The sequence below is a fragment of the Cervus elaphus genome, chromosome 19 (genome assembly GCF_910594005.1).
Source record: "Cervus elaphus chromosome 19, mCerEla1.1, whole genome shotgun sequence".
NCBI lineage: Eukaryota > Metazoa > Chordata > Mammalia > Artiodactyla > Cervidae > Cervus > Cervus elaphus.
In genome coordinates, this window is record NC_057833.1 from 37,931,418 (window position 1) to 37,948,739 (window position 17,322).

Consider the following 17,322-nt stretch of genomic DNA (forward strand, 5'->3'; position numbering starts at 1 on the left):
GCATACTGTTTTTGAGGTTCATCTATGTTGAAGCATGTTTTAGAATTACGTTTCTTTTTTGCCAAATATTATTTGATTGTATGGATATGTTATTTTGCTTATCTATTTATCATGTGATGAACATTTAGGTGGTTACCAGCTTTTGGCTAGTATGAAAAATGCTGCTGTGACAGTTTGCATACGTAGTTTTTTTTCTGTGAGTGTAAGTTTTCATTTCTTTTTTTTTCAAACACTGACTCTGTTTTATTTTCTTTGTTTCTTTTTTTTTTTTTTTTGGCCATGCCATGCAGCTTGTGAGATCTTAGTTCCCCAACTAGGGTTTGAACCTAGGTCAATGGCAGTGAAAGTGCCAAGTCCTAACCACTGGACCACCAGAAAGTTCCCTGTTTTCATTTCTTTTGGGTAGATTCTTAGGAGTGTAATGCCTGAATTGTACGGCAAATTTATCTTTTTAAGAAACTGTTCAACTGTTTTCCAAAGTGGCTGTTACCATTTTACATTCCTTACAGCAATGTACAAAGGTTCTAGTTTTTCCACTTCCTTACTAGCATTTGATATTCTCTGTCCTCATAATTATAACCATTCTAGTGGGTGTGAAGTAGTATCTCATTGTGGTTTTAATTTGCATTTCCCTGATGACTCATGGTGTTGAATGTATTTTCATGTGCCTATTAGCATTTTACATGCCTTTTTTTGAGATTTTTATTCAAGTCTTTTGCTCATTTTTCAAATTGAGTGTATTTTTATATTGAGATGTAAGAACTCTTTATATATTCTAGGTACAAATCATTTATCAAGTATGTGATTTGCAGATATTTTCTCCCATTCCATAGCTTGTTTTTCATTTTCTTAGTGATATTTTCAACCATCAACATAGTGCGTTTTCTATTTATTTAGGTTTTCTTTTTTATTAACATTTTGTAATAATTGTTATTAATTTTTATTTTATCTCATTGTATTCAGAAAGGGCTTTCCTGGTGGCTCAGCTGGTAAAGAATCAGCCTGTAATGCAGGAGACGTGGGTTCAATCCCTGGGTTGGGAAGATCCCCTGGCAAAGGATTTGGCAACCGACTCCAGTATTCTGGCCTGGAGAATTCCATGGACTATATAGTTCAGTTCAGTTCAGTCGCTCAGTCGTGTCTGACTCTTTGTGACCCCATGGACTGCAGCACGCCAGGCCTCCCTGTCCATCACCAACTCCCAGGGTTTACTCAAACTCATGTCCATTGACTCGGTGATGCCATCCAACCACCTCATCCTCTGTCGTCCCCTTTTCTTCCCACCTTCAATCTTTCCCAGCATCAGGGTCTTTTCAAATGAGTCAGTTCTGCACATCAGGTGGCCAAAGTATTGGTGCTTCAGCTTTGGCATCAGTCCTTCCAATGAATATTCAGGACTGATTTCCTTTAAGATGGACTGGTTGGATCTCCTTGCAGTCCAAGGGACTCTCAAGAGTCTTCTCAAACACCACAGTTCAAAAGCATCAGTTCTTCAGTGCTCAGCTTTCTTTATAGTCTAACTCTCACATCCACACATGACTACTGGAAAAACCATAGCCTTGACTAGACGGACCTTTGTTGGCAAAGTAATGTCTCTGCTTTTTAACATGCTGTCTAGGTTGATCATAGCTTTTCTTCCAAGGACCAAGCATCTTTTAATTTCATGGCTGCAGTCACCATCTGCAGTGATTTTGGAGCCCCAAAAAATAAAGTCTGCTACTGTTAACACTGTTTCCCCATCAGTTTGCCATGAAGTGATGAGACTGGATGCCATGATCTTAGTTCTTTGAATGTTGAGCTTTAAGCCAGCTTTTTCACTCTCCTCTTTCACTTTCATCAAGAGGCTCTTTAGCTCTTCACTTTCTGCCGTAAGGGTGGTGTCATCTGTTTATCTGAGGTTATTGACATTTCTCCTGGCAATCTTTGATTCTAGCTTGTCTTTCATCCAGCCCAGAATTTCTTATGATGTACTCTGCATTTACGTTAAATAAGCAGGGTGACAATATACAGTCTTGACATACTCCTTTTCCTATTTGGAACAGTCTCTTGGTCCATGTCCAGTTCTAACTGTTACTTCCTGACCTCCATATAGATTTCTCAAGAGGCAGGTCAGGTGGTCCGGTATTCCCATCTCTTTCAGAATTTTCCACAGTTTGTTGTCCATACAGTCAAAGGCTTTGGCATAGTCAATAAAGTAGAAATAGATGTTTTTCTGGAACTTTCTTGCTTTTTTGATTATCCAACAGATGTTGGCAATTTGATCTCTGGTTCTTCTGCCTTTTCTAAAACCAGCTTGAACACCTGGAAATTCATGGTTCACGTATTGTTGAAGCCTAACTTAAGAAGATAATTTTGAGCATTACTTTACTAGCGTGTGAGTTAAGTGAAATTGTGGGTAGTTTGAGCATTCTTTGGCATTGCCTTTCTTTGGGATTGGAATGAAAACTGACCTTTTCCAGTCCTGTGGCCACTGCTGAGTTTTCCAAATTTGTTGGTATATTGACAGCATCATCTTTTAGGATTTGAAATAGCTCAACTGGAATTCCATCACCTCCACTAGCTTTGCTCATAGTGATGCTTCCTAAGGCCCACGTGACTTCACATTCAAGTATGTCTGGCTCTAGGTGAGTGATCACACCATGGTGATTATCTGGGTCATGAAGATCTTTTTTGTATAGTTCTGTGTATTCCTGGCACCTCTTCTTAATATCTTCTGCTTCTGTTAGGTCCATACTATTTCTGTCCTTTATTGAGCCCATCTTTGCATGAAATGTTCCCTTGGTATCTCTAATTTTCTTGAAGAGAGCTCTAGTCTTTCCCATTGTATTGTTTTCCTCTGTTTCTTTGCACTGATCACTGAGGAAGGCTTTCTTATCTCTCCTTGCTATTCTTTGTAACTCTGCATTCAAATGGGTATAACTCTCCTTTTCTCCTTTGCTCTCTATAGTCCATGGACTATATAGTCTCCTTTGGACTCCTTTGGACTGCAGTCTCCTTTAGACTGTATAGTCCATGGGGTTGCAAAGAGTCAGACACAACTGAGTGACTGTCACTCATGCACTCACTCATAGTCGGAAAACATCTTCTGTATGATTTCAGTTCTTTGGAAATCATGGTACTTGATGGTCTTTGTTAAGTTATGTATTCTTGCCGATTTTCTATTTGTTCTGCTGGTTACTGAGAGAAGAATGCTGAAGGCTTCAACTCTAGCTGTGGATCTGCCCAAATCTTCTTTCAATTCCATCAATTATAGCTTGTTTTATTTTGAAACTCTATTGTTAAGTACCTACCACCTTTAGGATTGCTTTGTCTTCTTAGTGTATTGACTGTTTTATTATTATATAAAGTGAAAGTGAAGTCACTAAGTTGTGTCTGACTCTTTGTGACCCTGTGGACTGTAGCCCACCAGGCTCCTCTGTCCATGGGATTCTCCAGGCAAGAATACTGGAGTGGATTGCCATTTCCTTCTCCAGGGGATCTTCCCGACCCAGGGATCGAACCCAGGTCTCCCACATTGCAGGCAGACGCTTTAACCTCTGAGCCACCAGGGAAGTTTTATTTTTATATTAAAAACCCCCTTATTCCTAGTTAAGTTTCCTTGCTTTGAAATCTGTTTTGTTGGCTTCTCCAGCTTTCTTTTGACTATGTTGGCATCATAAACCTTTTTTCCATCTTTTGCTTTTTATCTACCCATATCATTTTACTTAAAATAAGTTTCTTACAGACAGTATATAGTTAAATTTTGTTATTTTATTCAATCTGACAATTCTGTCTTTTAATGACTGTGCTTAGACTATTTACATATAGTATAATTATTGATATATTTGATTTTAGTTCTACAGTTTTACTACTAATTTTCTTTTTGTGCCCACTTTTGTTCTGTTTTATCTCTCCTACCTTTTCTTTTTGGATTTTTTTTTAGGATTCCACTTTAGTTAAATTCATTGGATGTTTGGTTACATTTCTTTGTAGTCTTTTTAGTAGTTATTCTAGGGATTAACATAACATATACCTAATTTTTCACAATATTCTTAGAATTAATATTTACTACTTCAAGTAGAATGGAGAAAATTTACCATCATATAAATCTCTCCCCTCCCCACTTTATGATGTAGTTGTATATAATGCATTTACATGCACTGAAAACCCCACTCAACAATACTGTAATTTTTGCTTCCAACTATCATGTGTACTTTAACAAAGTTAAGGGGAGAAGATAGTCTACCAAGTTTATCTAGATTTACCATGTCTATCATTCTTTCTCCATTCCTGAAATTTCAAATTTTCATCTAGTATCATCTTTCTTACACCTAAAGCATGTCCTTTAGCATTTCTTTTCTTTCTTTTTAGTTCTACCTGTTTATTGCTACCGATCCATCTCCCTCCACTCCCACTTATGCTTGTATATGCTCAGTTGTGTAACCCCCATGGACTGCATCCCACCAGGCTCTTCTGTCCATGGACTTTTCCAGGCAAGAATCCTGGAGCGGGTTGCCATTTTCTCCTCCTCCTTTAGCATTTCTTTTCAAGAAAGTCTGATGGCAGCAAATTTTAATTTTCTTTCACTAGTGAATTTCACCTTTATTCCTAAAGAGAATTTCTACTGGATATAGAATTTTAGGTTGATCGTTCTTTCATTTCAGCACAGTAAAAGCTTTGTTTCAGCAACTTCTGGCCTCCATAGCTTTTGATAAGAAATCTGAAGTTATTCAAATCATTATTTTCCTATATGTAATTCATTGTGTTTTTTTTTTAAGAATTATTTATTAAAAAAAAAAAAAAAAAAAAGAATTATTTATTATTTTTTGACTGCACTGGGTCTTTGTTGCTGTGTGTGGGATTTCTCTTTCAGGAGGGAGGGCCAGTATGTCCATGGCCGATTCTTGTTGATTTATGGCACAGGCCATCAAAAAAAATCTGTTTTAGTAAAAGTCATTTAATTGTAAAATTTCCTCCTAATCAGTGCTTTAGCTGAATACTACAAATTTTACATGATGTATCATCATTATCAAGTTTGAAGTTTTCTAATTTTCACTATAATTTTTATTTTGATCCATGTTAATTAAACATGTTGTTTAATTTCCAAATACTTGGAGATCTTCCAGATACCTTTTGTTTGATTCTATTTTAGTTAAATTATAGTCAAGGAACATAGTCTACATCATTACTACTTTTTATTTATTTGTACCTTTCTTTACTTATTGTGCCTTATTCTATGGTTCATTTGTGATGAATGGTCCATGTGCACATGGAAAGAATGTATTCTGCACTTGTTCAATGCGGTGTTCTATAAATGTGAAAAGACTGAGTTGGTTGACAGTATTGTTCAAATATCTTATTTTTGCTGATTTTCTCTATGTTTTGTTCATTCTTGAGAGAAGAATGTTAATCTCCAAATGTAATTAAGAATCTTAATTTTTTCTGTTGATTCTACTGGTGTTTTTGTATGTGTATGTTGAAGCTGTTATTAATTGCACACACATTATGATTATATGTCTTCTTGATGAAGTGATCTTTTTTTTTAATTAATTTATTTTTGGTTGCACTGGGTCTTCACTGCTGTGCGCTAGCTTTCTTTAGTTGTGGTGAGCAGGGGCTGCTCTTCTCTGTGGTGTGCAGGCTTCTCATTGCAGTGTACAGGCTTCTCCTCATGGTGGCTTCTCTTGTTGTGGAGCACAGTCTCTCGGTGCATGGGTTTCAGCTGTTGCAGCATGCGGGCTCAGTAGTTGTAACTCACAGGCTCCAGAGTGTGGGCTCAGGAGATATGGCATGTGGGCTTAGTTGCTCTGTGGCAAGTGGAATCTTCCTGGACCAGGGGTTGAACCTGTGTCCCCTGCATTGGCAGGCGGATTCTTATCAACTGTGCCACCAGGGAAGTCTATTGATCCTATTATCGTTATAAAATATAACTTTTATCTCTGGTACTCTCCCCCTGAAGTCTATTGTTTGAAATTAACATAGATATTTCAGTTTTCATAAGAATAAAGAATCCACCTGCCAATTCAGGAGATGCAAGAGACACAGGTTCAATCCCTAGGTTGGGAAGGTCCCCTGGAGTAGGACGTGGCAACTGGTTCCAGTATTCTTGCCTGGAAAAATTCACAAAAGGGGGAGCTTGGAGGGCTACAGCCCATGGGGTCACAAAGAGTCAGACATGACTGAGCTGCTAGCTCTAGATAACTACATAACTATATTTTCATATGATTAGTGTTTGCATGGTATATATTTTTCTGTCATACTTTTAATCTCTCTGGGTCATTTATTTAATGGGAATCTCTTAGTTGACATAAGTTCGTTCTTGCTTTTTAAACTCTAGTTTGACAACCTCTGTTATTTAATTAGAATATTTTATCATTTACATTTAATGTAAGTTTAGCTATGGCTTGTTTTAAACCCACCATCTTGCTATGTTTTTCTATTTCTTTTTTATGTTCTTTGTTTTTGTCCTCCTCCATCCTTGCCTTCTTTGGATTATTATTTATTAGTGTTTTCAAGTATTCAACCTAGTCTCTATTATTTGATTATTAGCTATATATATTCTTTATCTTCTATTGTTAATGGTTCCTCTAGAATTTACAGTATTCATCTTTGACTCATCATACTCTACCTTAAAATAATACAAATTCACATATAATTTAAGAAATTATAATAGTTTATTTTCACTCCCTTCTATCCTTTCTGCTGCTGTTTACATCCATGTTACATCTACATGCATCATAAACCCTTCAGTACATTGTTATTTTGTTTCTTCAAACAACTATTTTTTTAATTAAAAAATAAGGAAAACAGTCTTTCACATTTACTTCCATATTTACCATTTCTAGTACTCTTCACTTTTTAGTCCTTCATTTATACTACCACCTGACATCATTTCTTTCAGCCTAGACTCTAAAATTTCTTAAAAAGCTTGTCTACTGGCAATGAATTTTCTGAACTTTGCCTTTATTTTTTAAGGATATTTTTGCTTTATATAGATTCTGTTTGACAAAGTATATTTTCCTTATGGTAGTTTAAATGATTGTTACATTTTATTCTGGCTTACATTATTTCTGATGAGAAGCCAGAAGTTGTACTTATCATGATTCCCTGTGTAACACATATGTTTTCCCTCTGGCTACTTTTAAGATTTTTTTTCATTGGTTTTCAGAAATTTAACTCTATGTTCTTTGATGCGTTTTCCTTTTTTATCCTTCTTGTACTTCTTTGAACTTCTCAGGTCTGTGAGTTTATATTTCAGAAAATTTGAAAAATTTTTAATTATTATTCAAGTGCCATATTGCAACCATCATTCAAATAATTTTCTGCCTCAGTCTCCTCTGTCTCCTCTAGTGCTTGAATTTCACATGTAGTAGATTGCCTGATATTCTCCAGTAGATCAGTAAGATTTGTTAACAATTGTTCTAGGCTTGTTTTGTCTGTGTGCTTCAGCTTAGACACTTTCTATTGCCAAGTCTTCAGGTTCACTGCTCTTTCTTCTCTGTATCCCTGTCTGCTGTTAAACCCGTGCTAAGTGCTAGGTTGCTTTGGTCGTGTCCAGCTCTTTGCGACCTTATGGACTGTAGCCCACCAGGCTCCTCTGTCCATGGAATTCTCCAGGCAAGAATACTGGAGTGGATTGCCATGCCCTCCTCCAGGGGATCTTCCCCACCCAGGGATGGAACCTGCATCTTTTAGGTCTTCTGCATTGGCAGGTGGGTTCTTCACCACTAGTGCTACCTGGGGAAGCCCACTGTTAAACCTACCCAGTGAAATTTTTAATTCATAAAATTTGTTTTTGAATCCCAGGATTTTTATTTGGTCCTGTTTTGCAGTTTCCATTTTTTAAATTGAGATTTCCTAATTTCGCTTTGTTGTATTGATCTGTTTCTTAATCTAGTTGACATGTTATAATAGTTGAATAAATATAATACAACAGTTCATAATACTGTTTTAAATTCCTTGTTGATGATAACATTGTTTCCATCATTTGGGGGTGTATTTCTATTGGCTAATTTTTCTTTGGGTTATAGATCATACTTTCCTCCTTCTTTCACATATCTAGCAACTTTTTATTATATGATATGGACATTATGGTGCATTTTTGGGCACCTAGATTTTTTTTTAACTTCTATGAAAGAGTTTCAGATTTTTCTCCATTCTGTCATGGAGTTAATTTGATTGGGAATTAGCTTATTGCTTTGAGACTTTTAAACTTTGTTAGCTTGAGTCTAGAGAAACCTTTACTCTAGGGCTAGATTACTCCTTCTCCGAAGATGAAATCTTTCTGAAACCTCTATTGAGGCATCATTTTTTGTAAAGTGTTTTAACTGATCTTGCCTGGTGGCTCAGATGGTAAATAATCTGCCTGCAATGCAGGAGTCCCAAATTCTATCCCTGAGTCAGGAAGATACCCTAGAGAAGGGAATGGCTTATTCTTGCCTGGAGAGTTCAATATTAGTTTGCACTTGGACTTCTCCCATGGCTCAGATGGTAAAGAATCTGCCTGTAATACTGGAGACCCAGGTTCAATCCCTGGGTTGAGAAGATCCCCTCGAGAAGGGCATGGTAACCCGCTCCAGTATTGCTGCCTGGAGAATCCCATGGACAGAGGAGTCTGTCACAAAGAATCAGACATGACTGAGCGACTGACATTTCACTTCAAACTTGAATATCTCCTAGTCCTGGATGAGTTCAGTAATTACTTAGCTTACAGTTAACTGATATCTGTTCATTCCCTGATGACTGTTCTCTGCCTGGCCTCTTGAAGTCTTGTCCTGTGCATGCATAGTTTAGTATTGGACCAAAGACTCAAGAGAATCCTGTGCAGATTTCTAGAGAAGCCTTTGGCTTTACTCCTTTATTTTTGGTACTTTCCCCCATACATTCCAGATACCTAAGTATTCCTGAGCTCTGATTTCTGTCTTGTTAAGTCAGGGAGACCGCTGTGCTCTTTTTAGACTACCCTTCTTTACACCGCAGTCCAGAAATTAACTCCAGATAGAAAGAAAGACCATATGGGGCTCACCTTAATATTTTTCCTTCTCTCTAGCAATATCACAGTCTTATATTGCCTGTTATGCAATATCTGAAAACAGTTATTTCATGTATTTTTTCAGTTTTTTAGTTGTTTACAGCAGGGGACTGGTTGAATATCAGTTCCTATCATAAATCCTTGAAATATAATAAACATAATATGTAGAAATTCATCTTTGACTCTCAGTTGATTTTATATTTTAATTTTGAGAGGTAATAGAAATGTTTTGCAATGATTTGTATAGCAAAAAATGGTAAATTTTATTGTGTGTAAATTATACCTCAATAAAATTCATAAAAAAGACAAAACAGAAAAAACAGTCTCTGTTTTTTTTTAAACAGAGACTTTTGAGTTAAAGTTATATTAGTAAATATTTCAGGCACACAAAAATAAATAGAGAATTATATAGGAAATGCCCCTATGGCTATCATTCTGATTATAAAATAAGACAATACAAATACCAGAAATTCCTTCTGTATCCTTTTCTCCCCTGCAAGGTTAATCACTATCTTGAACATTGTGTTTATTATCCTAATGCTTGTTTTTATCATTTTGCTTCATATCAGTTCAGTTCAGTCACTCAGTCATGTCCGACTCTTTGCGACCCCATGAATCGCAGCACGCCAGGCCTCCCTGTCCATCACCAACTCCCGGAGTTTACTCAAGCTCATGTCCATTGAGTCGGTGATGCCATCCAGCCATCTCACCCTCTGTCATCCCCTTCTCCTCCTGTCCCCAATCCCTCCCAGCATCAGGGTCTTTTCCAATGAATCAACTCTTCGCATCAGGTGGCCAAAGTATTGGAGTTTCAGCTTCAACATCAGTCCTTCCAATAAGCACCCAAGACTGATCTCCTTTAGGATGGACTGGTTGGATCTCCTTGCAGTCCAAGGGACTTTCAAGAGTCTTCTCTAACACCACAGTTCAAAAGCATCAATTTTTCAGCGCTCAGCTTTCTTCACAGTCCAACTCTCACATCCATACATGACCACTGGAAAAACCATAGCCTTGACTAGACAGACTTTTGTTGGCAAAGTAATGTTTCTGCTTTTTAATATGCTATCTAGGTTGGTCATAACTTTCCTTCCAAGGAGTAAGCATCTTTTAATTTCATGGCTACAGTCACCATCTGCAGTGATTTCGGAGCCCAAGGAAATAAAGTCTGTCACTGTTTCCACTGTTTCCCCATCTATTTGCCATGAAGTAATGGGACTGGATGCCATGATCTTAGTTTTCTAAATGTTGAGTTTTAAGCCAACTTTTTCGCCCTCCTCTTTCACTTTCATCAAGAGGCTTTTTAGTTCCTCTTCACTTTCTGCCATAAGGGTGGTGTCATCTGCATATCTGAGGTTATTGATATTTCTCCCTGCAATCTTGATTCCAGCTTGTGCTTCTTCCAGCCCAGCATTTCTCATGATGTACTCTGCATATAAGTTAAATAAGCAGGGTGACAATATACAGCCTTGACGTACTCCTTTTCCTGTTTGGAACCAATCTGTTGTTCCATGTCCAGTTGCTTCCTGATCTGCATATAGGTTTCTCAAGAGGCAGGTCAGGTGGTCTGGTATTCCAATCTCTTTCAGAATTTTCCAGTTTATTGTGATCCACACAGTCAAAGGCTTTGGTGTAGTCAATAAAGCAGAAATAGACGTTTTTCTGGAACTCTCTTGCTTTTTCGATGATTCATTGGATGTTGGCAATTTGATCTCTGGTTCCTCTGCCTTTTCTGTTTAAACAAAACAAACAAACAAAAAAAACCAGGCAAATTTGCTTCATATGTGGGTTTCCCTGCTGGCTCAGTGGTAAAGAATCTGCCTGCTAATACAGGAGATGTGAGTTTGATCCCTGGGTTGGGAAGATCCCCTGGAGAAGGAAATGACTCCAGTGTTCTTGCCTGGGAAATCCCATGGACAGAGGAGGTTGGCGGACTACAGTCCATGGGGTCGCATAAGTGTCAGACATGACTTAGTGACCAAACAATATATATATATAATGATATATATATATATATCATTTTACTTTGTATCTTAACAAATATGTTATTGTTTGCCCTACTTTTAAACTTGACTAAGTTTCATCCATCTAGCTGTTTTTATTTTTTTATTTATTTATTTATTTATTTTTCCTGTTTACCCAAGACACATTTAATGGTAAGAATAGAGATAAAGGTCAGCTCTTGATAAAGATCAGGCTCCGACTTTGCTGAGCAGGGCAGCACTGCGCCTTCGCCTCACTGCTTCGAGCAACAGTGTTTCTGGATCTCTCCTGCAAGCCACAGGCAGTGCAGGATGCGTTTCTTCTCGGCAGCCAGCTCCTCTTCCGAGAACTGGCCCAGGAGTTTCTGGACAAATATATTCTGATCTTTCAGGAAAATATTCTTATTGATGCCTACGTTGGGCATATTCTCCAGGGACCCAGACCTGAAATGGAAGCTTAAACGTCTGTTTCGCTTTAGGCCGGGTGCTTTCTCTTCAATCCAGGTCAGCGGGCTTTTGTTCTCTGTCTCCAAGCACACGGTCATCTTCATATATTGGTCTTCCTCTCGCTCTTCCAAAGTGGCAGACACGAGAGAAAGCTCCCCGAAGAGGGAGACCAGCCAGGTCAGGCGAGAGATGCCGCTGAATGCAGGGAAGCCAAACTGCTCTTCTTCCAATGGGGCAGCTGTGAAGAGGAGAGACCCTTTCAGCAGGTCCTTCCCCACCACTTCTTTCTTCAAGAATGCAAACTCCTCCATCAAGAGTTCAACATGCTCCTCATGCAAGACTTTCCCTTTCTGCTCGGCCAACTCCCATAGGTCCTTAGCTGCCACCCAAGACAGTGTCATGGGGTATTCCACAAGGACATGCTTTCCAGCATTCAGGAATTGCCTGATGTAGTCCTCGTGGCTGGAGCTCTCACTGCAGATAAAAGCAACCTCGACCTCTTGACTGGAAAGAGCATCTTCCAGAGAAATTTGCGGCACCTCATCAATGCTCCCCAGCTCTCTCGTCTGGACACGAAGCCAATCAGGTTCAGGAACGCCGAGGAAGCATGTGGATTCCGAAGGTCCCGGATCCGAACGGAGCCAGCTCTGCCGACGCCGACCACCACCACCCCAAACTTCCTCTCGGGCTCTGTGTTCATCTTGGTCTCTTTCTGTAGAAGCTGCCGCTGGGCACAAAGCTGAAGCTCTCCCCATCTAGCTGTTTTTAAATGATGTGATACTATATAGGCAAACTCACAGACATAATTATATTTATATAACATCTAGCCTTGGGCCTGTACAGAAATGCACAAAGTTTACCAGACTCTACATTTGAACTATCTACCCTTCTCTCAGGAAAGAAAGCCAAGAAAATCACTGTCATTTATTCCTCTGTCTAGGGGGGAGAAATTAGTGAACACTCGCTCTTGGCAAGTAGCATGAAAGGCAATTTGCAAGGTTGGCCTTTTTCCAACAGCTGTAGTAAAGACTCATGTGTCGAGGGGTGACGAGAGTTTGGCCGCTCCCATTGCCCTGAGTCAGCAGGCCTACTGGTGCCTGGTGTCAGCATTTTCTGGTTAGAGAGTGGCTGCTGGACACCCTCCTGCTTTCTGCTGGATGGAAATGAGTGTCTCAAGAAAACTGATTCTAGTGCTCAAATCCAGGCTGGACCATTACCTCTGTGAATATTATTAATTCATTAATGATGGTCAGAAATACCTGTGATTCCTTCCCATATGACTCCTTTTTATGAGGTTCAGCCCACATCCTACCTATCCTTTGAGGCACAGGCACAAATGGCATCTCTTTCCTTATACCAGACCCCATTCCCCAATTCAAAATGATGGCTGCTGCTTTTGGCATTTATCTGTGCCTCTTTTATTAGTTTCTACATGTGCTATATTTATTTCAGTATCGGTTTTGTTTCCTCTATGAAAGTCACCAACCTGCGTATGCCAGTTTCTGTTTATGTCCATCCATTTGCCTCTGACTTACTCTCACTCTTGGTGCTGAATGAAAATTTTAACACAACTGTTTATTGAATGAATGACTTCAACAGATACTAATTTTTTTGTTTCATTTTCACACCTTTAAAACTACAGAAATACACAGAAGCACTCTGTATACAACCACACATTTGTATTCTCTAGTTTAATCTATCATTCCACACTTTTGGCTCAAGTAACTCCCCCCAAAATAAGTCAATTCCTGCAATCACTAGCAAGACCACAGCTCATAAACACAGCCAGATTTTCCAGAATGAGTTTTATGTTCACATAACCTTTGCTTATTCTAAGTAGAGTTTCAGTTTCTTTCACATTATTCTTTTGAGCTATACCAACTCCCTCCTCTGTCCATTTCTTGATTTCCTAACAGGTCAGTTTTGGTCACTAGTGAAAGAAAGTGAAGTTGCTCAGTTGTGTCCGACTCTTTGCGACCCCATGGACTATAGCCTACCAGACTCCTCCGTCCATGGGATTTTCCAGGCAAGAGTACTGGAGTGGGCTGCCATTGCCTTCTCCAGTCACTAGTAGAGTGGTTAAATTTCCTGAAATGCCACACAGCTGAGCCAGAAGTTCTAAACAGAAACAAGAGGGACATCAAACAGAAGAGCCTGTTTTCAAAGTTCCCAGACCACATGAAATTCAGAAGCACTAACTTCTTTGAAGGTTAAGGAAAAATTCAATCAGAAAAAGTGATGAAAAGCATGTCTGCATTAGCACACAACCATACACACACACACTCACACTTTTTTACACATTTATTTTTCTTTTTACTTGAAGCCAAGGATAATACATTTCTGAATCATTCATGAAATCATTTCCTTAAGCTGGAATGTGTGGAATTCCCATTAATAAGTAAATAAGGAAGTAACATAATTAATTTATATATAATTTTTACTTTATAAAATATATCTTGTCAAAATTATTTTAAAATCACATAAAACTAAAATACTTATAAATAAAAACTCAGGAGTGTCTCCCTCTCTTCCTCTCTCAGTTCTTTTCCTCAGAGACAACCACCAACACCCCTTCTAATTTTTATTCAAATATTTCTTCTAGTTGCTACCTGTATTCAAAATATTAAACTTATATTTTTATTTTCTACTTTCTCAGTTTCAGACATTATCCTGTTTTTTTTTGTATGGAAGTTGAAAACAGCACGTTTACTTATGCACATGCCCCTTTTCTTCCTCCATATCCTCTCCGTATAGGTATATCACAGATTTCAGTGTATTAATTTGCAGTGTTTGTCTTACCATGATTATGTCAGTATTGTTCACTTCTGAGTCAAGTAGTGTATTATGAATGAGTTTATTTACTGTCCTAACTTTTTCCAGCTTATCTGATGTAAAATTGACAAATAAGTGTTATATATACTTAAGATGTACAACAAGATACTTTGATATATGTATTCATTTTGAAATGATTACCACAATCAAGCTAGTTAACATACCAATCATTTCATATAGTTACCTTTATTTATTTATTTTTGGTGAGAACACCTGAGAACTATTTGTTGCTGTTCAGTCGCTAAGTTGTGTCTGACTCTTTGCAACCCCATGGACTGCAGCACGCCAGGCTTCCTAGTCCTTCACCATCTCCCAGAGTTTGCTCAAACTCTTGTCCACTGAGTCAGTGATGCCTTCCAACCATCTCATCCTCTGTCGCCCCTTTTTCTTTCTGCCCTTAATCTTTCCCAGCATCAGGGTCTTTTCAAATGAGTCGAACCTTCACATCAGGTGGCCACAGTATTGGAGCTTCAGCATCAGTCCTTCCAATGAATATCCAGGACTGATTTCCTTTATGATTGACTAGTTTGATCTCCTTGCAATCCAAGGGACTCCCAAGCGTCTTCTCCAGCACCACAATTTGAAAACATCAGTTCTTTGATGCTCAACCTTCTTTATGGTTCAACTCTCACATCTGTACATGACTACTGGAAAAACCATAGCTTTGACTATATGAACGTTTGTTGGCAAAGTGATGTTTCTGCTTTTTAATATGCTTTCTAGCTTTGTCATAGCTTTTCTTCCAAGGAACAAGCATCTTTTAATTAGATTGGTGCAAAAGTAATTGTGGTTTTGGACCCTAAATTTTAAATCCTTATGACTAGGCTCAAACACATCTTTATTAAGCAAAATAGGAACCATTACAATCAACAGATTTTTGCCAATGAGAAATGTTTATTTATTCCTATAGCATAAAAATCCTTGCTTTGGGATTCAATATACTCTTAGAAAGTATTTTCTGCATCCTGCTGGTCGTGAAAGCATTTTCCCTGCAAAAAGTTGTTGAGATGCTTAAAGAAGTGGTAGTCAGTTAGTGAGAGGTTGGATGAGTAGGCCAGATAAGGCAAAACTTCATACCCCAATTCCTTCAACTTTTGAAGCATTGGTTGTGCAAGGTGTGAGAAGAACTGAGTCCTTTCTATTGACCAGCACCAGCTGTAGGTGTTGCAGTTTTCAGTGCATCTCATTGACTTGCTGGGCATACTTCTCAGATGAAATAGTTTTGCCAGGATTCAGAAAGCTGTAGTGGATCAGACGGGTAGCAGACCACCAAATAGTGACCATGATCTTTTTCTGGTGCAAGTTGGGCTTTGGGAAGTGCTTTGGAGCTTCTTCTTGGTCCAACCACTGTGCTGGTCATTGCTGGTTGTTGTGTAAAATCCACTTTTCACCTCATATCACAATCCAATCAAGAAATGATTTGTTATTGTTGCACAGAATAAGATGAGGCTTCAAAACGATTTTTTTGATGTGTGGTAAGCTCGTGAGGCACCCACTTATCAAGCTTTTTCACCTTTCCAATTTTCCTCCAATGCTGAATGACTATAGAATGGTCAGTGCTGAATTCTTTGGCAATTTCTCGTGTAGTTGTCAGAGGATCAGCTTCGATGATTGTTCTCCACTGGTCATTTGTCAACTTCTGATGGCCAGCCACTATGTTCCTCATATACAAGGCTCTCATCTGCTTTGCAAAACTTCTTGAAGCACCACTGCATGTACGTGTTTATCAGCAGTTCCTGGGCCTAATGTGTTGTTGATGTTGCAAGTTGTCCCTGCTGCTTTATGATCCATTTTAAACTTGATACAAAAATCACTCCAACTTACTTTTTGGCTAACATCATTTCCCTAGTCTAAAATAAATTTAAAATAAACAGCAAAAAACATAAAGTGAGAAATGGGAATTAAAATGATATATAACGTAACCACATTTATTTAAGAATGTATTCCAGTATCAAATGGCAAATTTCAACAATGCAAAAACTGCTATTACGTTTGCACCAAACTCATACTCTCTTAGAAAATTTCAAGTATTTAGTACATTTTTAGCAATAGTTACCATGCTGTACATTAGGTCTCCAGAACTTGTTCATCTAATGTTTGAAAGTTAATACCCTTTGAGCAGCATCACCCCTTTCTCCCCATCCCTCACCCACTTATAATCACCATTTTATTCTGTTACCATGTTATTGTAAGTTGAGCTTTTTAAGATTTCAGGTATAAGTGATGCCATACAGTGTTTATCTTCCTGTGTCTAGTTTATTTCACTTATCACAGTGTGCCCTGGGCTTATCCACATTGCTACAAATGGCAGGATTTCTTTTTTATGGGTGGATGATATTCCATTATACACACACACACACATACATGCATATTACATTATACTTATTCATTCATTTATTAATGGACACTTGGATTGTTTCCAATCTTGGCTACTGTGAATAATGCTTCAGTGAACATGGGTGTGAAGATATCTCTTTTAGATGGTGATTTTATGTCCTTTGAATAAATATCCAGGAGTAGAATTGCTGGATCACGATTTTTTTGAGGAACCTCTACACTGTTTTCCATAGTGACTGCACCAATTTGCATTCTCATCAATGGTGGATAGGGTTCCCTGTTCTCCACATCCTCACTGATACATGTTACTTCTTGACTTTTTGATAATAGCCATCTTAACAGATATGATATCTCATTATGATTTTGATTTTCATTTCCTGATGTTTAGAGATGTTGAACACCTTTTCATGAACATTTTTGCTATTTGTATTCTTCTTTGGAGAAATGTCTGTTCAAGTCCTTTGCCCATTTTTAAATCAGGTTGTTTTTCTATTAATTTGTATGTATTCCTTATATGTTTTGGACATTAATACCTTATGGCATATATGACTTGCAAATATTCTCCCCTATTCTGTCATCTGCCTTTTCGCTTTTTGATTGTTATCTTTTGCTGTGCACCAACTTTTTGCTTAGATATAGTCCTGCTTGTTGCTTTTGTTTTTGTTACCCAAGCGTTTTTTGTCAAATCCAAAAAGATCACTGCCAAGACCAATATTA

General features: G+C 38.1%; 1 protein-coding gene and 1 non-coding gene across 2 annotated transcripts; both read right to left on the reverse strand.

Annotated features, from left to right (window-relative positions):
• Positions 1-305: 305 nt before the first annotated feature.
• On the reverse strand, positions 306-378 carry TRNAE-UUC. Its single transcript has one exon. It is a non-coding gene; the product is annotated as a tRNA-Glu (tRNA).
• A 10,722-nt stretch (positions 379-11,100) lies between these two features.
• Positions 11,101-12,187, reverse strand: LOC122675570 (biliverdin reductase A-like). The gene is given in 2 exon segments (XM_043874488.1): positions 11,101-11,999; positions 12,002-12,187. Coding segments are annotated over 2 exon segments (891 nt in total). The 5' UTR covers positions 12,137-12,187; the 3' UTR covers positions 11,101-11,243.
• Positions 12,188-17,322: the final 5,135 nt, after the last annotated feature.